The sequence below is a fragment of the Elephas maximus genome, chromosome 9 (genome assembly GCF_024166365.1).
Source record: "Elephas maximus indicus isolate mEleMax1 chromosome 9, mEleMax1 primary haplotype, whole genome shotgun sequence".
Classification (NCBI taxonomy): domain Eukaryota; kingdom Metazoa; phylum Chordata; class Mammalia; order Proboscidea; family Elephantidae; genus Elephas; species Elephas maximus.
The window spans coordinates 70,531,176-70,558,218 of NC_064827.1; the positions used below are offsets into that span (position 1 = coordinate 70,531,176).

Sequence of the window (27,043 nt, forward strand, 5' to 3'; positions counted from 1 at the left end):
AGTATATATATATATATATATTCTACCTAGTGATACACATATTCTATCTAGTGTGTATGTATATAGTCTATCTAGTGTGTGTATATGTATATACATATAAGCTCCTTCAACTCAATGATAGATAGATAAATAACCAAATATAAAAATGAGCAAAGGATCTAAATAGACATTTCTCTAAAAAGATATAGAAAAGGCCGATAAGCACGTGATTAGCCATCAAGGACATGCAAATTAAAACAGCAGTGTGATGCCATTTCACACCCACTAAGATAGCTACAATATAAAAGATATAATAACAAGGGTTGGTGAGGATGTGGAGAACTTGGAACCCTCATACAATGCTGATGGGATTTTAAAATGGTTCAGTCATTTTGGAAGAAGTCTGGCAGTTCCTCAAAAGGTTAAATATAGAGTTACCATATGACTCAGTAATTGTACTAGGTATATATCCAAGAGAAATGAAAACATATGTACACACAAAAAGTTGTTCATGATGTTCACAGTACATGTTATAACATGGAGGAACCTTGAAAATATGATGATAAATGAAGAAGTCATTCACAAAAGTCCACATACTTTATGATTATACTTTCATGAAATGTTCAGAGTTGGCAAATCTATACAGACCAAAAGTAGGCTAGTGGTTGCCTAGGGTTGGGGAGCAGGTGGTGGGGGAAAAAGGGAGTGATCACTATTTGGTACAGGGTTTTTTGGGGGTGGGGGTTATGAAAGTGTTGTAAAATTTGTGATGATAGTTACACAACATGGTGACTATACTAAAAACCACTGAATTGTATACTTTAAATAGGTGAATTATATCTCAAAAAAGCTGTTATGTAAAGGAAGGGAGGAAGGGATGGAGGGAGGGAAGGAGAAAGGAAGCAACCCCAAACCAGAACCATCTAGCTAAGCTGCTCCCAAATTCCTAACAGAAACGATGGGAGATACTAAATGTTTATTGTTTTAAGGCACTAAATTTTGGCGTAATTACGCAGTAATAGATAACTAAAACACCAGCAATAAATGAGAGTTAACAATATTTGTAAAATTATTCTATAGATACAATTAATCAACACTATTTAGTACCCAGGAAGAATGAATTAGTGAATATAACCATTAAATAGGTGAGCAATTTATGTCTGGATCAGAAGCTTCCCATTTTCCTTATCTTGAAGATCCTGTATTAACTCATTATGCTGCTTTTTAGAAATTTTAAGTCTCATTTCACATATTTATTTGCTTTGATTATAAGGCAAATCTTTGCTGTTTTTTCTTTTTTTTACCTTTATTGAGGTTTCTTTGCTGTTTTTATAACTCCCTTTCACTTACAACATCCAAAACTTGATTCATCAAAGCCATTTACGCCTATTGATAACTGATTCACTATTTTTTCCCTAAAATGAAGATTCAGAGAAAGGCCTTACCTATGATGCAATTGCCTGTAGATGTCACTGCTGAACAAGGGCAGCGAAGACATTCTTTAGTGGCATCAGGTCTCTGATAAAACCCTTCTTTGCATTCTTCACAGTGATCCCCTTTGCTATTTCCCTGGCAGCTTAAACAAGCACCTAAAAGAAAAAATATATATATTTAAAAAGTTAAAGATGAACTCTGAAAGTATAGTAATTTTCAAAAACCATGCCTATAGCAAAAAGAGTTAGCCAGGAAAAGTGATAGGATATTCTAGTTAAATAGCTGAACTAGACCTATATGTCTAAACATGTATAAACCTTAAAAACATTGGTTGGAAAAGGCAAATTGCAGAATGATACATACAGAAGGACAACAGTTATGCAAAACCACACCAAGCAATACTAAGTATACAGATACACAACACACTAAGCATATGAATACACATATGTGCAGTAAAAATTTAAATGTACACTGAGAGGGTATAGGCAAATTTTATGCTCTGCTTACCTCTGTGGAGGGAGAGAGAAAAATAGGGCTAGGGAGGAAAACAAAGAGGATCCCAACTTCATTTGAAATGTTCTATTTCAAATATATAACTATTCGCACACGTATAAATACAAAGCAAAGTACAATAATGTTAATATTTATTAATTCTGAGTGTGGGTACATGGAGTTTGTTATATTATTCTTCATTTGCTTTTATATTTAAAAATTCCAAATAAAAATGAAACAATTGAGAAAACTAAAAGGAAGGAGGCAAGCAAAGTTATATATTTTGTAATAATACTCCTTTGGTACTCTATTTCTAAGTTAGAAAGGATGCTCTACAGGTAGCGAAGCAGCATGACATGTGAAAGCAGGGAATGACAATGTCCAGTGTCATTTACATTGCTTCTTTAAGGGGCCACAGAGATTCAAAGGGACACCTAGAACTACTATCACAGAAATAAGAGAGTAAACTCTCTACATAGAAACCCAGGAAGATGAAGAAATTTTCCATGATAAGATAAATACAGTTCAATGATAAAACTATTTATAAACAGTTTTGTAATTTGATTTCTTTTTCTTACTAGTGAAATCCTTACAAAAAAGAGAAGAGAAAATGAGGCTGAGAAATAAAATGGTCTGACAACTGCAGCAAGACTTGAAAATCCAAAAAGAGCAAATGTTACTAACATACATGCCAAATCTCAATTCTTAACAGATTACAGTAGAATTCCCCCAAAATTTCATGAACTTAACAGGAAAGACACCATCAAAAACTTTATTATGTGAATATTTAGCTTTGAATTAAATCAAACTTTCAGGTAACTATCACCACTTTTATTCATGCAATTTTTCAAGGCCTGATATTGCTGATGTTTGCCGCACACGTAACCAAGTAGCACACGCAGAGTCACAGACACTCGGGTCTGGCTTCTTTCCAGACCTTCTTAGATGCTCATCCCTCTTTAACTATGTATCTTTGAGATAATAAAAATATTTGGAAAATACAGACTAGGAAATTTAGATTTTGGTAGTGATAATAAAATAATCTCAAATGCCAAAGTGCTCTGCAGATTGGAAAAAGTCAACTCCTGCATTATGTGTAAAATCTGTCTACTCGCTCTCCCCCTACTAAACATGTTCAATGGAAATATTTTTTAAGAAAAGAAATTCTGATAAAGTGCTAAGCTTTAATATAAAAATATCTCAAAAAAGCTAACAGTTCCGTATCAGAATATGGATGTTTGGGGCAGGATACATTCCAAAAATATGCTCTTCACCTGTGACTAATTTGGGAAGGAAAGGCCATGTTGCTACCATTATTAAAAAACGGTAATATCCACATATTTTAATACATTGCACCTTCAAGATGGCACATATAATGCTACTGGGCCCACATGCTTTATTATTACTATTTTTACTATTTTAGATAAGATCCCAAGCTTTTGTGCTTACCATAATATATGTCACTCTCTTAAGCCATTTATATTGGAATGTTTTTAAATTTTTTTCAGAATTTCTCAGTACTGTTTATTTATGCCCCCACACACTTCTCAGTTTGTGGTGCTGTGGGGGCTTGTGTGTTGCTGTGATGCTGGAAGCTATGCCACTGGTATTCAGATACCAGCAGGGTCACCCATGGCGGACAGGTTTCAGCTGAGCTTCCACGCTAAGGCAGACCAGGAAGAAGGGCCCACCAGTCCACTTCTGAAAAGAGTTACCCAGTGAAAGCTTTATGAATAGCAGCAGAACACTGTCAGAAATGGTGCCAGAAGACGAGCCTCTCAGGTTGGAAAGCACTGAAAATACAACTGGGAAAGAGCTGACTTCTCAAAGTAGAGTTCACCTTAATGACACCAGTGAAGTCAAGCTTTCGGGACCTTCATTTGCTGTTATGGCATGACTCAAAATGAGAAGAAACAGCTGTAAACATCCATTAATAATTGGAACATGGAATGTATGAGTGTAGGAAAATTGTAAATTATCAAAAATGAAATGGAACGCATAAACATTAATATCCTAGACATTAGTGAGTTGAAATGGACTGGTGCTGGAGATTTTGAATCAGACAATCACATGGTCTACTATGCTGGGAATGACAACTTGAAGTGGAATGCCATTGGATTCATCGTCAAAAAGAACATTTCAAGATCTATCCTGAAGTACAATGCTGTCAGTGATAGAGTAATATTCATATGCCTACAAGGAAGACCAGTTAACAGGTCTTCAAATTTATTATTCAAATTTATGCACCAAACACTAAGGCCAAAGAGGAAGAAATTGAAGATTTTTACCAACTTCTGCAGTCTGAAATCGATCAAACATTCAATCAGGATGCATTGAAAATTATTGGTCATTGGAATGCAAAAGTCAGAAACAAAGAAGGGTCAGTAGTTGGAAAATATGGTCTTGGTGATAGAAATGATCAGAGATTGCATGATTGAATTTTTCAAGACTAATGGCTTCTTCATTGCAAATATCTTTTCTCACCAACTTAAGCGGCAGCTACACACATGGACCTCACCAGATGGAATACACAGGAATCAAATCGACTACATCTGTGGAACAGAGGATGGAAATGCTCAATATCATGAGTCATAACAAGGCCAGGTACCAACTGAGGAACAGACCATCAATTGCCCATAGGCAAGTTCAAGCTGAAACTGAAGAAAATTAGAACAAGTCCACAAGAGCCAAAGTACAACCTTCAGTACATCCCACCTGAATTTAGAGACCAACTCAAGAATAGATTTGATGCATTGACAACTAATGACCAAAGACCAGACAAGTTGTGAAATTACATCAAGAACATCATACGTGAAGAAAGCAAGAGGTCATTAAAAGACAGGAAAGAAAGAAAAGACCAAATGGATGTCAGAAAATACTCTGAAAGTTGCTCTTGAACTTCCAGTAGCTAAAGCAAAAGGAAGAAATGATTAAGTAAAACAGATGAACAGATTTCAAAGCGTGGTTTGAGAAGACAAAGTAAAGTATTATAACGACATGTGCAAAGACCTGCAGTTATAAACCCAAAAGGGGAGAACATCCTTGGCATTTCTCAAGCTGAAAGAACTGAAGAAAAAAATCAAAGCCCCATGTTACAATATCGAAGAATTCTATGGGGAAAATATTAAACGACACAGGAAGCATCAAAAAAATATGGAAGGAATACACAGAGTGACTCTACCAAGAAGAATTGGCCAACATTCATCCATTTCAGGATGTAGCATATGATCAAGAACCAATGGTACTGAAGGAAGAAGTCCAAGCCGCACTGAAGGCATTGGCAAAAAACAAGGACTCCAGGAACTGATGGAATACCAATTACGATGTTTCAATAGACACAGTGCTGAAAGTGCTCACTTGTCTATGCCAAGAAATTCGGAAGACAGCTACCTGGCCAACCGACTGGAAGACGTCCATATTTATGCCTATTCCAAAGAAATGTGATCCAATGGAATGTGGAAATTATAGAGCAATATCATTAATATCACACTCAAGTAAAATTTTGCTGAAGATCATTCAAAAGCAGCAGCAGCAGTATACGGACATGGAGCTGCCAGAAATTCAAGCTGAATTCAGGAGAGGATGTGGAACAAGGGATAGCACTGCTGATGCCCAGTGGATCCTGGCTGAAAACAGAGAATACTAGAAAGATGTCTACCTGTGTTTTATTTACTATGCAAAGGCATTTGACTATGTGAATCATCAAAATTATGAAGAACATTGTGAAGAATAGGCATTCCAGAATTGTGGTCTCTGTGAAGAATACTGACTATACCACGGACTGCCAAAAGAACGAACAAATGTATCTTGGAAGAAGTATAACCAGAATGTTCCTTAGAAGCAAGAATAGCAAGACTATGTCTCACATACTTTGGACACGTTATCAGGAGGGACCAGTCCCTGGAGAAGGACAACATGCTTGGTAAAGCAGAGGGTCAGTGAAAAAGAGAAAGACCCTCAATGAGATGGATTGGCACAGCGGCTGCAACAATGGACTCCAGCATAACAATGATTGTGAGGATGGCTGCAGGACCAGGCAGTGTTTTGTTCTGTTGTACACAGGGTTGCTATGAGTCAGAATCAACTCAACAGCACCTAACAACAACAACATTTATTTATACCATGCCATACAACGAGAAGTCAATGAGAAAAAAATAACCCCACTTGGTAAACACGTTATCTCAAAAATAAAAATGGATGATAGCTACACAATATGTAAACGTAATTAATGTCAATAATTGTACACATTGAAGATGGCAAATATTTTGTTATGTATACCTTGGCCACCATAAAAAAATGAATGCAAGTATAATATGTCAACTAATCACATAAAACTCATCAGTTTTTAAAAACATATCGCTTTTACACTGCTTTAAAAATAGCATGCACACGAACAAAGCTATAGAGAAAAAAGACTGATGTATTAAGAAGATAGATTGGACATAAAACACCAAAAACCTAATAATAGTTGTGAGGCACAATGGTCTTTTAGTGGTTTTTCCCCCTTAAATTTTCAAATTGTCTCTAGTGCATGTGTACTGCTTTTATTTTTTATTATCTTGATTTTTTTCCCTGATTACAAAATTAACACATTGTAAAATATATCACATACATAATGTAAAATATTTCAAGAACTCAAGCAATCTCAAAACATTTCATGTAGAAACTTAAAGCTAATGAATATTTTTTATAATAAAAATAAAGATCGTAACCTTTAAAATCCACATACAGTACAAACAAATAATGTGAATTTGTTTTTCTGACCATTTACAACTCCTTTCTGAGAGTCAGAATAGCATAAGAAAAATGGTATGGGATTTAATACCAGATCTGAGCTCTATTCCCAGCTACACCTCTTACCAGCTATTTGACTTCAGGCAAATAGCTTCTCTGAACTTCACTTTTCTAATCTGTAAAACGGGAGAGTAATGTGAATACAGGTAGATACGGGTAGTTCCTGATTTACGACGTATCACAAACCACACTTAGAACCATGGGGAGGGGTGCTGGTGGCTTGGCTTATATAACATGCATATAACTGAAGAAGCAAGGAGCGCAGATGTTGAAGCTGTAAGTTTATATGTAATGTTTCCAGCCAACATAGGCAAATAAAGATCAGATTTATAAAGATACTACTAATAAAAGGCAATAATAATGAAAACTAAAAAAAAAAAGAGGTTTTCAACTTATTTCAGAACCAACTTAAGCTGAAGTCATTGGAACAGAACCTGTATTTCAAAGGGGGAAACACTATGCCTCAATTTCTCCATCTATAAACTAAGAAAGCTGAACTAGATGAGATGCAAGATCCCTTTAAAATATAAAATTCAGGGATCTCCTTTTATGATAAACAATATATATAAATTAGCTGCAGTTTAACTTTGTTCATTATGCTCTGCCTAGAATGACACTGCCTTAAAATTCACATTCTATTTGCTGAAAGATGGCCAAAGGGGTGGACCACCAAAGCCAAAAAACAAATGAATGCTTTCTGAAGATCTCATGTTCCTTGGCTATGCCCCTCTAAGATCTGGTAGGAGTAACCAAGAAAATACCTGACCAAAGAAAAGAACGCAGGGTTCCTTTCCAACCAAATTCTGGGATGCTTTGAAAATGTAAATTGCCACCTGTAAAAAGCTTTTTCCTTATTATTTTGCCATTTCATACTTTAAATATGAACCTGTCAGAAATACAGAAATGTACTTTGTTGTAGGAGGAAATGCCTGATCCTCTTTGTAAGACTGAAAGCAAAGTTTAACCTATCAAACTGAGTAAGAGCCAGTATGGTTGGGCCTAAGTGACAAAGGAGTAACAGAAGATGAGGTCAGAGAGAAAGGCAGGAGCCAAAAAATATAATATCATGTAGGCCATGGAAAAAAAGTTTAAATTTTATTCCAAGAGTGATGGGAAGACTTTGGAGGATATAAGCACGGAAATAACATGATCCCATTTTACATTTTGAAAAGATCATTCTGGTTGCTGTGTGGAGAGTGGACTGTGGTGGTGGGTGGGTGGGGGGAGGCTGGCAGGAATGACAAGAAAGGAGGTAAAGAGATTAAATGAGAGGGTGCCAAAGTAATTCAGAGAGATGATGGTGGCTTGAACAAAGGTGACAGCAAAGAAAGTCATAAACAGTGGTTAGATCCAGGGTGTATTTTGAAGGTAGGGGTAATAAAACCTCCTGATGGATGGGATATTTGCAGTAACAAAAAGAATAGAATCAACTATGACTCTTAGGCTTTTGGACTGAGCAACTGGGCTGGGGTAACCAAATTAAGAACAATGGAGGGAAAGAAGGCTTGGGATATAGGATAAAAAAATTGTTTGGGATGTGTTAGGTTTGTGACACCAGTTAAGGCATTCGAGTAAAGATATCAAATGGGCTGTTGGATACCTGGGTGCGGAGATCAAAAGAGAAATGTAAATCTGTTAAAACAGCATACATATAACCAGTTGCTGTGAAGTCGGTTTGGACTCCTGGGCCTTACTTTACCTGATTTTAGAACCTATTATACCGCCACAGCAGTCAAAACAACCTGGTACTGGTACAACAACAGATACATGGACCAATGGAACAGAATTGAGAATCCAGACCTAAATCCATCCACATACGAGCAGGTGATATTTGACAAAGGCCCCAAAAAAGTTAAATGAGGAAAAGACAGTCTTTTGAACAAATGGTGCTGGCAGAACTAGATATTCATCTGCAAAAAAATGAAACAAGACCCATACCTCACTCCATGCACAAAAACTAACTCAAAACAGATCAAAGACCTAAATATAAAATCTAAAATAATAAACATCATGGGAGAAGAAACAGGGACAACGTTAGGAGCCCTAATACATGGCATAAACAGTATAAAAAGCATTATAAAGAATGTAGAAGAAAAACTAGATAACTGGGAGCTCCTAAAAATCAAACACCTATGCTCATCCAAAGACTTCACCAAAAGAGTAAAAAGACTACCTACAGACTGGGAAAAAGGTTTTAGCTATGACATTTCTGATCAGTGCCTGATCTCTAAAATCTACATGATACTGCAAAAACTCAATGGCAAAAAGACAAATAACCCAATTAAAAAATGGGCAAAAGATATGAATAGATACTTCACTAAAGAAGACGTTCAGGTAGCTAATAGATATATGAAGAAATGTTCACGATCCTTAGCCATTAGAGAAATGCAGATCTAAACTACAATTAGATTTCATCTCACTCCAACAAGGCTGGCATTAATCCGAAAAACACAAAATAATAAATGTCGGAGAGGCTGTGGGGAGATTGGAACACTTATACACTGCTGGTGGAAATGTAAAATGGTACAACCACTTTGGAAATTGATTTAGCGCTTCCTTAAAAAGTTAAAAATAGAACTACCATATGATCCAGCAGTCCCACTCCCTGGAATATATCCTAGAGAAATAAGAGCCTTTACATGAACAGATACATGCACAAACATGTTTATTGCAGCACTGTTTTACAATAGCAAAAGGATGGAAGCAACCAAGGTGTCCATCAGCGGATGAATGGATAAATAAATTATGGTATATTCACACAATGGAATACAACGCATCGATAAAGAACAGTGACGAATCTGTGAAACATTTCATAACATGGAGGAACCTGGAAGGCATCATGCTGAGTGAAATTAGTCAGTTGCAAAAGGACAAATATTGTATAAGACCACTATTATAAGAACTCGAGAAATAGTTTAAACTGAGAAGAAAACATTCTTTTGTGGTTACGAGAGGGGGGAGGGAGGGAGGGTGGAAGAGGGGCATTCACTAATTAGATAGTAAATAAGAACTACTTTAGGTGAACGGAAAGACAGCACACAATACAGGGGAGGTCAGCACAATTGGACTAAACCAAAAGCAAAGAAGTTTCCTGAATAAACTGAATGCTTCAAAGGCCAGCATAGCAGGGGCAGGGGTCTGGGGACCATGGTTTCAGGGGACATCTAAGTCAACTGGCATGATAAAATCTATTAAGAAAACATTCTGCATCCCACTTTGAAGAGTGGCGTCTGGGGTCTTAAACGCTAGCAAGCAGCCATCTAAGATGCATGAATGGGTCTCAACCCACCTGGATCAAAGGAGAATGAAGAACACCAAGGACACAAGGCGATTACAAGCCCAAGAGACAGAGAGGGCCACATGAACCAGAGACTACATCATCCTGAGACCAGAAGAACTAGATGGTGCCTGGCTACAACCGATGACTGCCCTGACAGGGAACACAACAGAGAATCCCTGAGGGAGCAACAGAGCAGTGGGATGCAGACCCCAAATTCTCATAAGACCAGACTTAATGGTCTGACTGAGACTAGAAGGACCCTGGTGGTCATGGCCCCCAGACCTTCTGTTGGCCCAGGACAGAACCATTCCTGAAGCCAACTCTTCAGACATGGCTTGGACAGGACAATGGGTTGGAGACAGATGCTGGTGAGGAGTGAGCTTCTTGGATCAGGCGGACACGAGGCTATGTTGGCATCTCCTGCCTGGAGGGGAGATGAGAGGGTGGAGGGGGTTAGAAGCTGGCGAAATGGACATGAAAAGAGAGAGTGGAGGGAGAGAGTGGGCTGTCTCATTAGGGGGAGAGTAATTGGGAGTGTGTAGCAAGGTGTATATGGGTTTTTATGTGAGAGACTGACTTGATTTGTAAACTTTCACTTAAAGCACAATAAAAATTATTAAAAAAAAAAAAATTGTACTCCTGGCAACCCCATGTGTGTCAGGGTAAAACTGTGCTCCATAGGGTTTTCAGTGGTTGATTTTTCAGAAGTAGATCACCAGGCCTGTCTTCTGAGGTGTCTCTGGGTAGATTCAAACCTCCAGCCTCTCAGTTTGCAGTTAAGTGCATTATCTGTTTGCACCCAGAAACAGAATTATGAGATCAAAGAAGTATTTTTAAGCCTTCTGATATATATTGCTAAATTGATTTCCAAAAGGATTTTTCCCTGTATATTTTACCACAAAAAGATTACTTTAAAAACCTACTTCAATCTAAAACACAAAGGTATATAGTAAAAGCCTAAAACCAAAAAAGCCAGTGCCGATGAGTCGATTCCGACTCATAGTGACCCTATAGGACAGAGTAGAACTGCCCCATAGAGTTTCCAAGGAGCACCTGGCAGATTTGAACTGCCAACCCTTGGGTTAGCAATCGTAGCACTTAGCCACTAGGCCACCAGGGTTTCCAGAAAAAGCCTACAAGGGCAAAAAAAAAAAAAAGAAAGAAAGAAAGAAAAAGGACTGTGAAATTATAGAAAGTGGCCACCAGAGGGCAACCGTCTCACAGCGGTGTTGAAAACTCACATTGGAGACAAAAGGAAAGACTGATTTTATAAAAAGCTTTCAGTTTTAAATCAAGTATTTGCTTTTCTGCATGTTAAATCCCACTTTTATTATATTATATTTCTAAACAGAGAAACAATAGTAATTCACTTAATTCATTACTAGCTGCTTTTAGAAGTCATAACCATGAAAAAGGATTTCTTTTGCTTTAAAAGTATTAATCTCCAGAGCAGACAGGCTAGGATTTACTTGACATTAAAGAAAGTTGTCTAATTGCTACAATGAAAATTAAAAATGAGAACCAGCAATATAGATTGCTTTCTGGTACTATCAAAGATCTATGGGGCAACTTAAATTGACTCAGTGTGATAAAGCATTCCTGTTGTTAGGCAAAATTGAAACTAGTTTTTCCTCTGTGTGCTTTTCCACTCATTTATTTATTCATCATTTAGTGAGAACTTACTATTTCTCAATGGAAACCCTGGTAGCATAGTGGTTAAGAGCTACGGCTGCTAACCAAAAGGTCGGCAGTTTGAATCCACCAGGCGCTCCTTGGAAACCGTATGGGGGCAGTTCACTCTGTCCTATAGGGTTGCTATGAGTCGAAACGGACTCGGCGGCAACGGGTTTTTTGTTTGTTTGTCACTATTTCTCAAGCTTTGTGCTAGAGATTGCATATACAGTGGTGAACAAAACTGATACTGCTCCTGCCCTTATGGAACTTACAATGCAGTGAGTGAGTCATTCATGACTCATAATCACACAAATAAACATAGAATTATAAATTGTGATAAGTGTTATAAAAATAAATACAAGTGCATATGAGAGTATGTAATAGAAGAATTGCCATTTAGTTATGGGCGTCAGGGAATGCTTTCTAAGAAAAAAAAAAATTTTTTTTGTCGAGTCAATTTCAACTCATAGCTACCCTTATAGGATAGAGTAGAACTACCCGGAAGAGTTTCCAGGGAGTGACTGGTGGATTCAAACTGCCGACCTTTGGTTAGTAGCTGTAGCTCTTAACCACTGCACCACCAGGGCTGACCTTTAATTGAAGGCCTGAAGAAAGAACATGATTTAATAAGGCAAAGGGATAAGGGCTGGAGTAGGGGTGGATTAGAAGAACCATTCTCGGCAGAAGGGATCATGTATGAGAGAGACAAGGGAACATAGCTCATTTTTAAAATAGAAGCCAGTATGACTGGATCACAGACAGTAAGGAAAAAGAATAGCATAAGATAAAACTGGCAAGAAGGCAGATCAAATAATAATAATGACAATACAATTTCTTCTAAGTTAATTTTTTTCACCATAGGGAATTAGAATAAGGTACAGGTATTTCCTGCTTTGCAAAAGTTCACTTTACACCACTTCACTTCTGCGAAAGACCTGTTAGTACCTGTTTTCACTAACTGAAAGAAATCCAAAGAGGATTTTCACTTCTATGAAAAAAGACAAAAAGCAGAAATAATGTTCAATGTTTGTTTTGCAGCCAGCCATTAAAGAAGCAGCGTGCACCCTGAGCAGCTGGAGTGGCATTACCAAGCTCCTTCCCCGGGAACTACACTCAGCATCTAAGTATCAAGCCGCCATAGCTTTGAAACGTGTTTGTGAGTATCTCTGATTTATCTAGATTTATTGTGGGCATCCATTAGCAAGATGTGTCCTAAGGTATCAGAAAAGCCTAAGAGAGCTCGTAAGAGTTTCATGTTATTTGGTATGATTTGGTAGGTTTGGGGTCTGGGAATGCTCAAAAATTTTTTTCCCGTATAAATTAATGGTAATTGCTTCTTCATTTTGGCTTACGAAAGGTTTCATAGGAACACTCTTTCAGATAGCAGGGGAAGCTTGTATAAGCTTTCAACACAGATTTTTCCAGGGCACTTTTAATTTCCAATATTCTGTTAGTCTGCTCTCATAAAAACATTGTACTTGTCCTACTACTGTGTCTTGATATTTTTTTTGAGGAAAAAAAATATATTTCCAAGGAGGAATCTATAATCCTTTTATTTAGGGGAACTGAAGATCTGAAAAGTTAGCCATCTTTAGTTTTTAATGGTTTGACTAAGATTGCCTAGATGTGGTTTTCTTTGTTTCTATACCGCTTGGGGTTTGTTGAGCTTTCTGAATCTGTGGTTTGATATCTTTCATCAGTTTGGAAAATTCTTGGCCATTTATCTCTTCAGATATTGCTTTTGTCCCTATCTGTCTTACCTCACTTTCTGAGACTCCAACTGCATGTATATTAGACCTTTTGGCTATATTCCACATGTCTTTCTTGCTCTATTCTTTCCATTATATTTTCTCTCGATGCTTCAGCTTGGATATTTTTAATTAAACTGTCTTTGAGTTTACTAATCTTGTCTTCCACGGTGCACAATCTGCTTTAAATCCATCCAATGTGTTCTTAATTTCAGATGTTGTATTTTGAGCTCTAGAATGTCCATTTGATTCTTTTTTATACTTTCCTTCTCTGTTGAAATTTTTCCTCTTTTCACCTATTTTATCTAATTTTTCCTCTATTTTCTTAAAATACTAATTTTAGTTATTTTAAAGTCTTTGTATGGTAACTCTAATACTTGGATTATCTGTGCGTCTGCTCACATTGTTCAATTTTTTTCTCTTTATTATTGGTCACATTTTCCTGCCTCTTTGTATTCTTTAGTGCTTTTTGATTCTATGCCAGACATGGTGTACAAAACAACCAGGGAGGGCTCCGGCTTTCCTTTGTTAGGTAGATATAATAAGAGGATCACCTCAACCCAGTCAGAGACTGAGCTGGATTGAGGTTGGAATACATCTCTGGTTTATCACTATTTCTTGGTCATGGCCCTCCCAGGCTTTTGACTGACAGCCTGCCAGGCCTGTGTCTCCTCAGCCCTGAAAGACTGCAAGAGATTAAGTACTATCCTTTGGCAATTCAGGTCCCATGATACACACCTTTAGAATTTGGTAACGTCTTGAGGAAGAGATAGTTGTATGTTGTACAAGGCCTTCTTTCTCTCCAAAGGAATCTAGTTTCCTAAACACCACAACATTGAAAAATATTTCTTTCTACCTTTTTGGCACAGCCCCCACTTCATACACAGTCAGCTAATGTCCTGTGGTAAAACTGGCCTTGTGCTTGGGGCTCCTCTAGTTTTCAATCCATCAGGAAAGCCCCAAACAACTGCCTTAGCATCTTCTTGTATCTTTTCTCCAGTAGAATTCCTCTGCTTGGGCCAAGTCTGCTCCTTAGCCTGTGCCCAGAATCAGCAAATATCCCCCACGAGGAAAATGGCTGATGATCATCAGTTCACCAAAGAAGAGTTCTACTCTTCCTGGGTAGAATTTTAGTTCATCAAGTTCTCATTTCTTCCATAGTTCTCCAACCTTTAACATTATGATTTTTGAACTTTATGTATTTTTTTCAAGTTGTAATAGGAGTTTGGTTTGCTGTGATCAATTACACCTTACTTAGAAGAGGAAGACCCTTAATAACTACTTGGGAAGAATCAACCTATTTCTGAAGGAATTCAAAATAAAGAGAACAATGGACAAATTATGTGACAAAGTTAAGGAAAATATGTACCTGTGAGGGCATCACAACTGCCAGAACGATTACTGCATCGGCAGGGTAAGCAGCCATTCTTACTGAAGCCATAATATCCATCTTGGCATTGGTTACACGTAGAGCCGGTGACACCCACTTTACACTGGCATTTCCCAGAACTGCAAATAAAAGTAAAGACGATGAACAAAGTCTGAAATTTTTATTGCCTAACATTCCATCATGGATGATCTTAATGTAGCAGAGAGTTTCAACTAGACTCTAGTTACTACAAATATTAAGAGTAATATTTATTTTGAACTGGAAGTTGAAAAACAACACAACTATATAAATTCAGTTAACATGGTACTAATACTAGTAATTTGTGACAACTTAATCCTCTGCAGTTGGGTAGTTTAAGAAAAGTGATAAAGGAGTCATGGAGAAAATAAGTCCCCAATGCTTAAAAATCTTTGTTAACCAAGCACTAGGGCATAGAACTGGCACCGCTGATACCTCTCATTCCTGGATCATTCCACAGTTTCATTGGCTTCCACCTTGCCCAATATGGAGAAGAGAAGAAACACCACCTAGGCTTCACCCAACCTAACTTCTGCCTGAAGAATATGAAGACCAAGATCTTAATGAATGTGTTAACTAGTATACATTTAGATGCCGGAAAGTTATTATAATTCTCTACTTTGTGTCCAGTTTGCATTAAAATCATATTTCTGGTAATACAGTTAGAATTTACAATTAAGTAAATATGACTGTAATGGGGACCTCTATTGCTTTCTGAATTAAATACTAAAAAAATTCCAGATTGTTAACCTAAAAAGAAGAAATCCATAGTAAGAAAAATTTTGATTAGTATCCCATTTCTTCCTATTAGCCTGTTAGTCCCATTATATCAATGATACTATCTCTCTCAATCACTGGAACTTGACACTTGGGTACATTTTCAATTCCTCTCTTTACTCTCTTTTCTTATCATCACCAAGTCACATCCAATATATCCCCAATTTCTGTCAAATTTTCTTTCAAAATGTCTCTTGGTACTGTTACTTCTGCAATCGTTCCTCTTAGAATGTCTTTCCTCCTTGTCACCTTGGAAAAATTTTCCCACTTTCAAGGCTTTTTACATGAAATCTTTCTCTAACTGGTACACAGTGATCTTTTGGCTTGCTGACATCATGTTTTCTATACTATACATTTTAATCTTAATTATAGTCTGTTCTATATTCTTTCATTTCTGTAAGTCTTATTTCTCTACTTAAACTATAAAAGACTTGAGGCAAAGGCCATATTGTGCAGTTTTATTATTTTTTTTGTGTGTGTGCTTTAGGTGAAAGTTTACAGCTCAAGTTAGTTTCTCATACAAATTTCTTATTATTCTTAAGATATAGTACAAGCCTAGGGATAAAAAAAAAAAAAAAGATAGCGTAATATAATTATCTGTGCCCATGTCATACACCAGCTAGTACGTTTTCTGAGTCCAGGCACTATATTTTAGCCATCTTGGTATCCTCAGATACTAGTATAATTCCTGGTTCATTGTAAGCATTTAATAAATGCTCAATAAATACAGAAACTGAATTTAAGAGTTAAGCACCGAGAGGGAAAGAGAAAGATGAAAGGCAACACTAATTACTAGAGTACTTGTTGTTGTTGCCAGGTGCCGTCAAGTCAGTTCTGACTCATAGCAACCCTACGTACAACAGAATGAAACATTACCAGGCCTGCACCACCCTCACAATTGTTATGCTTGAACTCATTGTTGCTGCCACTGTGTCAATCCATTTCATTGAGGGTCTTCCTCTTTTTCACTGACCCTCTACTTTACCAAGCATGATGTCCTTCTCCAGGGATTGATCCCTCCTGATAACTTGTCCAAAGTACGTGAGACATAGTCTTGCCATCCTTGCTTTTAGGAGCATTCTGGTTGTACTTCTTCCAAGACAGATTTGTTCGTTCTTTTGGCAGTCTGTGGTATATTCAATATTCTTCTCCAGTGCCACAATTCAAAGGCATCAATTCTTCTTCAGTCTTCCTTATTCACTGTCCTGCTTTTACATGCATATGAGGCAACTGAAAACACCATGACTTTAGTCAGGCGCACCTTAGTTTTCAAAGTGACATCTTTGCTTTTTAACACTTGAAAGAGGTCTTCTGTAGCAGACTTGCCCAATGCAATGCATCTTTTGATTTACTGACTACTGCTTCCATGGGTCTTGACTGTGGATCCAAGTAAAATGAAATCCTTGATAACTTCATGATGTTGGTTATCGGTCCAGTTGTGAGGAGTTTTGTTTTCTTTTTGTTGAGGTGTAATCCATACTGAGGACAGTGGTCTTTGATCTTCATCAGTTAAGTGCTTCAAGCCTTCTTCACTTTCAGCAAGCAAGGTTGTGTCATGTGCAAAACATAGGTTGTTAATGAGTCTTCCTCCAATCCTGATGCCCCTTTCTTCTTCTATAGTCCAGTTTCTTGAATTGTTTGCTAAGCATACAGATTGAATAAGTATGGTGAAAGGATACAACCCTGACACACACCTTTCCTGACTTTAAACCACACAGTATCCCCTTGCTCTGTTCCAACGACTGCCTCTTGATTCATGTACAGGTTCGTAGAGTACTTAGAACATCTAAAATACTTTCTTTTGTTTCCAGAATTATATGTTCATTCTAGACCCCAATATTTTAGACTTTATCTGAGTAGATTTTGGTACCAGTTATATTGGACAGGAGACAATTCAAGGTAGAATTGCCTTTTGATTTAATTTTTTTTTAGAGATTCAGCTCCTAGCAAGTCCCTATAGGGATGTTAATTTTAGTTCAGGAGCCCAAGCTAAAATTCCTAATACTTACACTGCTCTTATGTATACCAATTAAAGTAATCCCTTACTATTGCCCATGCTCCTCGTTCTGTAATAAAAATAGAAGTCTTGTTCTAAATTTGAGAGTTAACAGAACTCTAGATTGAATTTTGCAGAATGGAAGTAAAGCAACTTTCAACCATGTGTGTTCTACTTGTAGTAGGCAAACATATAAGAATTTTTTTTCTGATTATTTGAGGTATGCCTTTCTGTTTACTGGCACCCTCTGAGCTAAATAATGAGACTTTGCCCTTTATCCTTATATAGTTATTTCAAGCAACTAGAGTTGAACTTTATTTTTCTCTCCCACTTATCCTGTTCTCTCCAACATCCGAGGGAAAGAGAGCAGGGCATGTGTAAATAATATATACTTACCATATCCCAAAGCCTTGTATCCTAAGAAATCGCCTATCAAGCTCTAGACTTCTATCTTGAAACTTCTTAGTATGCTGGGTTAATTTCTTGGGTAACAAGTAATTTTACAGAAAATGTAAAATGCAGTCATTTGAAAGCAGGAATAATAATAGTATAATAATAATAAAAACAATAAGCCACCATTTATTGAGGGTCTATATTAATAAATATATCTTTTCTCTAATCTTCAAGATAACTCTATCAGGCAGATGTCTCTTAAGTAACTTTGCAAAATTAAAGTAAGACCAACAAAACAAAACAGTCTTATACAAGAATACTCTGAGGTACTTAAAGACCTAGCAAAGCAAATCTGTGTTGATCAAATATGAAGTTCAGAAATATCTTATGAGTTAACAAGAAGAAACTAATTTAAGTCAATTTAAGTCAATTTAAGTCTCTCTATACTACCTGAAGATTACAAATGATATAATATACCTTCAAAAAATGGCTAACAACACTTTATTAGCCAATTTCAAAGGTTTTTAAAACGTCAATCAAAATGCGCTTGCTCCTATGCTCACTTCGGCAGCACATATACTAAAATTGGAACGATACAGAGAAAATTAGCATGGCCCCTATCCAAGGATGACACACCAATTCGTGAAGCTTTCCATATTTTTTGATTTATAAACTTTCACTGAAAGCACAATAAAAATTTTTTAAAATGCAAAATATGCTTGTTCCTCATTCCTTTAAAAATATTAGAGTATTTGATGTACAAAAGGATAAACTTAGTTACTTTTAAGGATATTTGCCTAACCCACCAACTACAAAAGTATTACCTTAGAATAAATAATCACTTAATAATATCTCATAAGTATAATATAGCCAGTGTTCCCAAAGTAGACGCTATTCCTGAAATGGGCTTTCCTTTCATATTCTGCCCTGGGCACTCAAATACTTATTTAAGCAGGCATCTTTCTCCCTGAAGAAGCTGTTCCCTAATTGCTGATTTAAAAAAATCCATGAGTGGCTTTACAGGTCATGATAAAGTTGCTGACTAGTGTAGATACCACACTTTACTTTTTCCTGGGTAGATTTTAAAATAACAGGAAAGGATGTGTTTTTCTCTCTCTTATTTAAAAAAAAAAAAAATGGAATGTAGCAGGGAAGTCTGGTTGTGAGGCTGCAGTAGCGGTGCTTTTCTACCATGTTACCTGTGGCCCACAGCCAAGTTCTCCATGCACTAGAATTAAACCACTTAGCAAACATAAAGCTTTGCCTGTGTGACTTCTTTTATAAAATAAAGACTTTACAACACCCCCTTTCAGGGTCTCCGTCTGTTAAAGACTGTCAAATGCTTTTTGAATCAAAGGTCAGTGACATAAATGCAATGAAACAAATAAACAAAAAGTTCTATTAACACACCATTTGTGCTTATAAAAAAAATCCATAGGTTTGAAATAAGAGAAACAAAGACCCACAGCTTTATGTATGGAGAATAAGAGTACAGAACTGGATTTTGAGTGGGAATCAGAAATTAATATTATTGAGATCGCCTAACAAAGAACTGAAGATAAAATCTGTTCATCTGGCGTCACTTATACACATGAGTCACTACTAGTAAGTACTAATATAGTACAGAGAATTATATCAGAGAGAATATAGAATTATTCACAAAGGAAGCATAAGCATTGTGTAACTAAGCTGAAGTAAGTATATCTAAGTATATACTCACATTTCTTAAATCATCCCAATGGGAGTCTCAGATGTTCTTATGGTGTCAGTGCTTGGTTATAAAATTTATCATACTCCTAGATGTGAAAAACTATTACAAAGTTTTAACACTTTAAAAATTATCTCTTAAAATCTATATAAACAAATAATATACTTTTCAACATGAATAGTTAATAATTTTCAAAAGGAAATTCAATAACATATGATCTCAAGATTTGGTACATATTTATGTCACACAAATATCTTTTCAAAGCTTCTGTTCTGTTTAGGACAAGTGGATGGAGAATCTTCAGAATTTCCATTACTTTATAATCACATTGATTAGGGAGAGAAGGATAGAATACAGGAAGGGAGGTATCACAGGGTATGTGGAAAAAAACATAGCCTGTGGAGACACACAGACCTTGGTTCATATTACAGCTCTTCTAGTGACTAGCTGAGATAAAGCACTTATTATTTTCTTAGCTTTGGTATTCTCATATGTAAAAGGAAGACAATTATACCAACATTTGTAAGGTTATCGTGAGAATTAAAGATTGCATACACAGGGTACTTAACATAGTGGCAAGCACATAATCATACTCAAAAATGAAAACAACTATGAATATGATGACAATGATCCCAGATATAAAGTTTTCTTTTCTGAGAGATGTAAGGCAAATCCCTAGGAGACAAAGACAGGGAACACTCTTAAGTTATTCACTTTTAAAATTCTATTGACAAACCTAGAAAGATGACAAAAATTTACGGGGTAATTACTAGCTTGGAGCAAAAGTGTGACTAGGAAAAAAGAGCACATTACGAACATTATGAAACATGTTTTGGGAAGAAAATTAAAAAATTGACAAGGGAAAGGATCTGCAAAATCCTACATTAGGTAGGACCAAAGCCAGCTGGACCCTGATGTAGAACATGCTTTTGTACCAACTTAGCTACATTAATTTTTTTTTCTAAAGCGTCTAACATCTTGGCATATTTTGTGTTAACAAAAACACTGCTTATTTTCTTCTTAAGATTTATAAGATAAAAATTATGTGGGTATGCATACCTTTAGATATCACACTATCAATTTTAACTAAAGCAGTCACAGAATAACTACAAAAGATACAGTCCCAAAGATTTAGGAAAAATAACTTATTTGTGGTCATTCATAAGCGTTGTTTTTCCTCCCTCCTTCTTCCTCAGATAGTTTACGTGTTGGCACTCTGACTTGGAGAGAAAGGAAACAGAAAAAAAAAGGTACTTAAATATATCAATTTTCTTCTTCCTCCTCTTTTTTTTAATAACTGAAGACAATCTGGTTTAGGAAGAGACTGAAACTACTAGGTAAAATGGAGTCTGAAATGTGAAATGAACAGAAAACTGCTGAGTACAAGCTCTCTCAATACATAAGAAATAATTATTAAAAGGTAGCTAGAAAAGAGTATTTCTAACTAGAAAAAGTTTTGATATGGGAAAATAAACTAAATGAAAAGTTATTAATAATTCTTAATTTTGTAATTGGGTCACAGTTTTGTAAGGGTAATAAAAAATAGTTTCTTTTTTGTTATGAAAGAAACGCAATAATTGGATGTTTTGGCAAAAGACCATCTGAATTTAGTGTTCCTCTGTCTTTCTACAGTCATGGAAAAGACCATTATGCAATGAGCAAAGTCCCTTTTCTGAGGGGAAAAAAGGATAGCTTTATTGTTGGAAACATTGGGCTATTATGTTAAACATTCCTTTTATTTTTGAGGGCAAATAGTCTAAAATATGCCCAGAGACAATCCATATTCAGACAGAAATTCTTAATACTCGCAAAGGGTATTGGCTAAGTGCAAAAATATTTTCTGAAAATTGACCTTACCAAAATCAAATTTAAAGGTTTATTTGAAAAGAAAGAAGTAAAACTTAATGGCAAAAAAAAAAAAAAAAAACTAAGCCACAACTTGAGGAGGCTAACTTAACTGAACTAGGAAAGTTATTTATTACTTTGTTTTTTGTTGTTCCCCATTTTCAAATGTTTATTGATAAATTAAAAAAATTATTGCGGTAAGTTTTATATAACATGTCATTTTTAATTGTACAACTTAGTTACATTAATTGTATTCACCATGTCTTGTCACCACAGAAATCATTTTTTTTTAAATTGGAGAAATAAAGCCTTAAGACTTTTCAATCCCACACTATTACTCTATTATTTGATAGAGATTTCTGCATTTCAAGTCATTTTTATTTATTTATTTGGTGAAAACATACATCAACAATTTCTACGTGTACAATTCACTGACACCGATTACATTCTTCAAGTTGTGCAACCATTCTCGCTATCCATTTCCCAACTATTCTACCACCTTTAAGACAAACTCATTGCCCCCTAAACTTTCCATCTAATCTTTCAAGTTGCTATTGTCAATTTGACATCAAAGAGCACAATGCTCAAGGCAGACATTCTAAACTATTATTGGACCCCTGGTGGTGCTGTGGTTAAGAGCTCGGCTGCTAACCAAAACCTCGGCGGTTTGGAAACTCTACTCTACTCTGTCCTATAGGGTCACTATGAGTCAGAATCAGCTTGATGGCAACAGGTTTGGTTTTGGTTTCAGGAGACAGTTTGGAATAAGGTTTAAAGGTTATCTCAGGGCAATAATGTCAAGGGTCATCTAGCCTCAGTGGCTCCAAAGAGTCTGGATTTCAAGAGAATTTGAAATTCTGCTCCATATTCAAAAGTCATTTTGAAAAGAGAAAATGTAGGCACAAAAAAATATGAGCTTCAGGTATCCTTGAAAAGATGCTTTTCGAATATATTAAATTTGTATTCTTTTGTAAACATGTAGTTTGCTTAATTAAAGAATAATTATCAATAGCTGATTTGTATACACGCTGTGTTCCAAAAATTAACTTCTAATGCCTAGAATTTAGAACTCATTTCTCACAGGAATTACAACGTAAGTGGTGGCTTAGTTTCCGGATCAGCAAACAAAAATGTGCTTAACTCAAAATATTGACAGTACTCAGCAACAAGTCCTTTACACCAAGTCCTAAACCTTTGAGTTCTGAAGACTATATGGGGTAGAGTGGTCAGAAGGTAATATTAACATTTATTGATTTCCTACTATGGGGTTATAAATAAGGTGCATAGCTCAGTATTTCTACGTGCATTATTTAATTTAGTTCTTACAATAATTCTATGACATTTGTAAGTCTCAACTTCACCACTTTCTAGCTGTTTATTAGGCAAGTTTTCGCATTTGAAAAATAAGAGCAATAGTTCCTGTTTCACAAGACTTTGAGGATTACTTATATTTATATATTTAAGTGCCTTCCAAATAGAAGGAGCTCCACATATGGTAAAATATTAGTACTTTCAAAATTTCCAACTGGTAGACAAACAAAATGAGCTTCAGTGATGTGAACTTACTCAATTTCCAAGGTCACACAGACAAATAACAGAATTAGAACCTAGGTCTCCACCTCCTAGCGCAGTGTTTTCTCCTCTCCTATACTCGGCTGCTAACCAAAAGGTCAGCAGTTCGAATCCACTAGCTGCCTCTTGGAAACCCTATGAGGCAGTTCTACTCTGTTCTATAGGGTCACTATGAGTCAGAATAGATGCAGTGGGAATGGGTTTGGTTTTTGGTTTTTTATATTATAGATTACCTCTATATAGTTAATGAAAGCAAGCCAGAAGGATTTAATGTGCTTGTCTTAAAAGACATGCCACTCTCCTAGAAGAAGCTTTTTATGTTAATCTTCTCCTGGCTTAATTGTCAGTCATAAAAACAGTTCCTCTAATGAATGGGATTTTTAAAAATTTAATTGCCAAAAAAAAGGAGACACTGCTTCTGATCTGTCTAAATACAATTCTACAATTTAGAAGCTCTATGTTCCTTACTGTATCTAGCACTATTTGTAAATGACCCTATTCTAGCCAGCTTCCTTGCAAAGCTTTTAAAAAAAAAAAATAGTTTTATTGATATAACCTTGCAAAGCTTTTTTAATCTTCGTTTTTAAATTGTGAAAGATATCATTCATACAGAAGTAGATAAATTTAAACAAAAATAAAATCAATACTCTTACACCAACCACCAGTATATTTGAAGCCCCCTGGGTGGACCTCCTCAACTGTATCCTATTTTCTTGCCTCAGAAGTAACTAAGTTTTATATTAATCATTCTTTAACTCTTCATTAAGAGTTTAACCATCTCTGAATGTACTATTAAGTAATACATCATATATTACTTAATAGTACATTCAGAGATGGTTTAGACTTGAGCTAGCAGCTTTTACCTGCCATCTTGCCTGGAGATCTTGGGATCTGTTGGTCTTCAAAGCCTGTGAGCAAGAGCAAGACCTGCCGATCTTGGGTTCACCAGCCCCTGCGCAGCAATGTGAATCAGGGGAAGCATCAAGCCTGACCCATGGATTTGGGACATTCTAGCTTCTACAACCCTGTGAGCCATTTCTTCATATTAATCTCTCTATACAAAAATTTATACGTTTTACTTCTCTAGAGAACCCAGCCTAAGACAAGAGAGGAGATCAGAGGTAAACAATTCTAAGGCCTTATTTTGTTCTGGAAGATGGTAAATATATTGATTAACTTTACATTGCTTTGAATAAAACATCCAAATCCAAATATCTAATATTCAAAAATTTTAGGGCAGCCAATAAAGAAGACAAAAAGTAAGAGAAGAAAAAACGGAATGGGGAAAAGGCAAGAAAATAGAGGGGAAAGAAAGTCATAAAAAAGAACAAAATAAGATAGCAGCAATGAATTCAAAGAGATCAGTGATTAAATAAATGGTCTTATCCATTTGAAAAGCAAAAATCATCAGATTGGATTTAAAAAAAAAAAAAAAGAATCCAGCAATATATTGTTTATATGAGACATAGCTAAAATTAAAATGGACAGGAAGGTAAAAGAAATTGAATGGAAAAATCTATTCTAGGCAAATCATAAGTCAGCTGGGCCAGCACAGTAACAGAAGAAAAATAAATCAATGGTTTAAAGATTGAAAAGGAGAATCCCAAACTCATTATCTAAATGACATAATTGTCTACAAAAAAATTCCAGAAGAAACAATAGGAAAATTATTAAAATTAATAAAGTTTAACAAAGATGTTGGGCATCAAATAAATACACAGAAGTAATTTACATTCCTGTAGATTAGCAGAAAATAAAAGTGATTCAAAAGGAGCCTGTTATCATAGTAATTTATTCTTTCTCTCCCCTGTTTTCATCTATCCATAATTCCTAGAATTAAATTTAATAAAGATGTGGCATCTTTTGGAGAGAATTACTAAATTTTACTTTTTTTTTATATATAATTTATTTCATTTTTGTCAGTGTTGTTGAGAACTTACACAGGAAAACATATACCAGTTCAACAGTTTCTACATGTACAATTCAGGGACACTGACTATACCCTTTGAGTTGTGCAGCCTTTCTCCCTCCCCTTTTCTGAATTGTCCCTCCCCCACTGGCATGGACTCACTCACTGGCCCTTTGGTTTTCTGCCTGATCTTTTGAGTTGCTGTTTCCGTTTGATCCTATATAGACAGATCTTAAAACTTGGAGAGAATTATATAACATTTTATTGACAGACATTAAAGAAGAACTAAAAAGTAGAGAAATATAGCATGTTCCTAAAAGAACATGCTATATTTCTCTACTTTTTATGTTCTTAAAAGGGAAGATTTAATATTAAGATGTCAACTCTCCCCCAAATTGTCTGCAGATTCCGTACATTTCTAGTGAAAACACAAGGTATTTTGTGAAACTTTGCAAACTGTTTTGGAACTTTATATGGAAGAGCAAAGAGCCAAGAAGTGCCAAGAGATTCAAGAATATAAATAAGCCCCTAGTACTTATGAGCCCACACACATCTGTCAGTTTGTCGTACTTATGAGCCCCTACACGTCTGTCAGTTTGTCATACTGCGGGGCTTGTGTGTTGCTGTGATGCTGGAAGCTATGCCTCCTCTATTCAAATACCAGCAGGGTCACCCATGGCAGACAGGTTTCAGCTGAGCTTCCAGACTAAGACAGACTAGGAAGAAGGACTCGGTGGTCTACTTCTGAAAAGAATTAGCCAACGAAAAGCCTTACGAATAGCGGCGGAACATTGTCTGATATATATAGTGCCAGAAGATGGGCCTCTCAGGCTAGAAGGCACTCAAAAGATGACTAGGGAGGATCTGCCTCCTTAAGTAGAATCGACCTTAATGACGTGGATGACATCAAGCTTTCGGGGCCTTCATTTGCTGATGTGGCTCGACTCAAATTGAGAAGAAACAGCTGCAAACATTCATTAATAATTGGAACCTGGAATGTAGGAAGTGTGAATCTAGGAAAATTGGAAATCGTCAAAAATGAAATGGAACACATAAACATTAATATCCTGGGCATTAGTGAGCTGAAATGGACTGATATCGGCCATTTTGAATCAGATAATCATATGATCTACTATGCCGGGAATGAAAACTTAAAGAGGAATGGCATTACATTCATCGTCAAAAAGAACATTTCAAGACCTAGCCTAAAGTATAACGCTGTCAGTGACAGGATAATATCCATATGCCTACAAGGAAGACTAGTTGATACGACTATTCAAATGTACACACCAACAACTAAGGCCAAAGATGAAGAAATCAAAGAATTCTACCAAATTCTGCAGTCTGAAATCAATCACACACACAATCAGGATGCACTGATAATTACTGGTGATTGGAATGAGAAAGTTGGAAACAAAGAAGAAGGATTGGTGATAGAAACAATGCCGGAGATCGCATGATTGAATTTTGCAAGACCAACGACTTCATTGCAAATATCTTTTTTCGACAACATAAACTGACTATACACATGGATCCCGCCAGATGGAATACACAGGAAGAAAATTGAGTACATCTGTGGAAAGAGACGATGGAAAAGCTCAATATCATCAGTTAGAACAAGACCAGGGGCTGACTGCGAAACAGACCATCAATTACTCATATGCAAGCTCAAGTTGAAACTGAAGAAAATTAGAACAACTCCACGAGAGCCAAAGCATGACCTTGAATATAATCCCACCTGAATTTAGAGACCATCTCAAGAATAGATTTGATGCACTGACCACTAAGGATCGAAGACCAGACGAGTTGTGTAATAACATCAAGGACATCATACATGAAGAAAGCCAAGAGGCCATTAAAAAGACAGGAGATGAAGAAAAGACCTAAATGGGTGTCAGAAGAGACTCTGAAACTGGCTCTTGAACGTCGAGTAACTAAAGCAAAAGGAAAAAATGATGAAGTAAAAGAGCTGAACAGAAGATTTCAAAGGGCGGCTCAAGAAGACAATGTAAATTATTATGATGACATGTGCAA

The 27,043-nt window shown here is 36.2% G+C and overlaps 1 protein-coding gene and 1 non-coding gene across 2 annotated transcripts in view; one reads left to right on the forward strand and one right to left on the reverse strand.

Moving 5' to 3' along the window:
• Positions 1 to 27,043, reverse strand: part of MEGF9 (multiple EGF like domains 9) — a 137,364-nt gene that overhangs the window by 23,554 nt on the left and 86,767 nt on the right. The window contains exons 3-4 of the mRNA XM_049895495.1: positions 14,771 to 14,910; positions 1,425 to 1,568 (exon numbers count right to left, since the gene is read on the reverse strand). Coding sequence (XP_049751452.1) covers positions 1,425 to 1,568; positions 14,771 to 14,910 — 284 coding nt within the window. The remainder of the gene's footprint in view (positions 1 to 1,424; positions 1,569 to 14,770; positions 14,911 to 27,043) is intronic.
• On the forward strand, positions 18,531 to 18,637 carry LOC126083465 (U6 spliceosomal RNA). Its single transcript, XR_007518811.1, has one exon. It is a non-coding gene; the product is annotated as a U6 spliceosomal RNA (small nuclear RNA).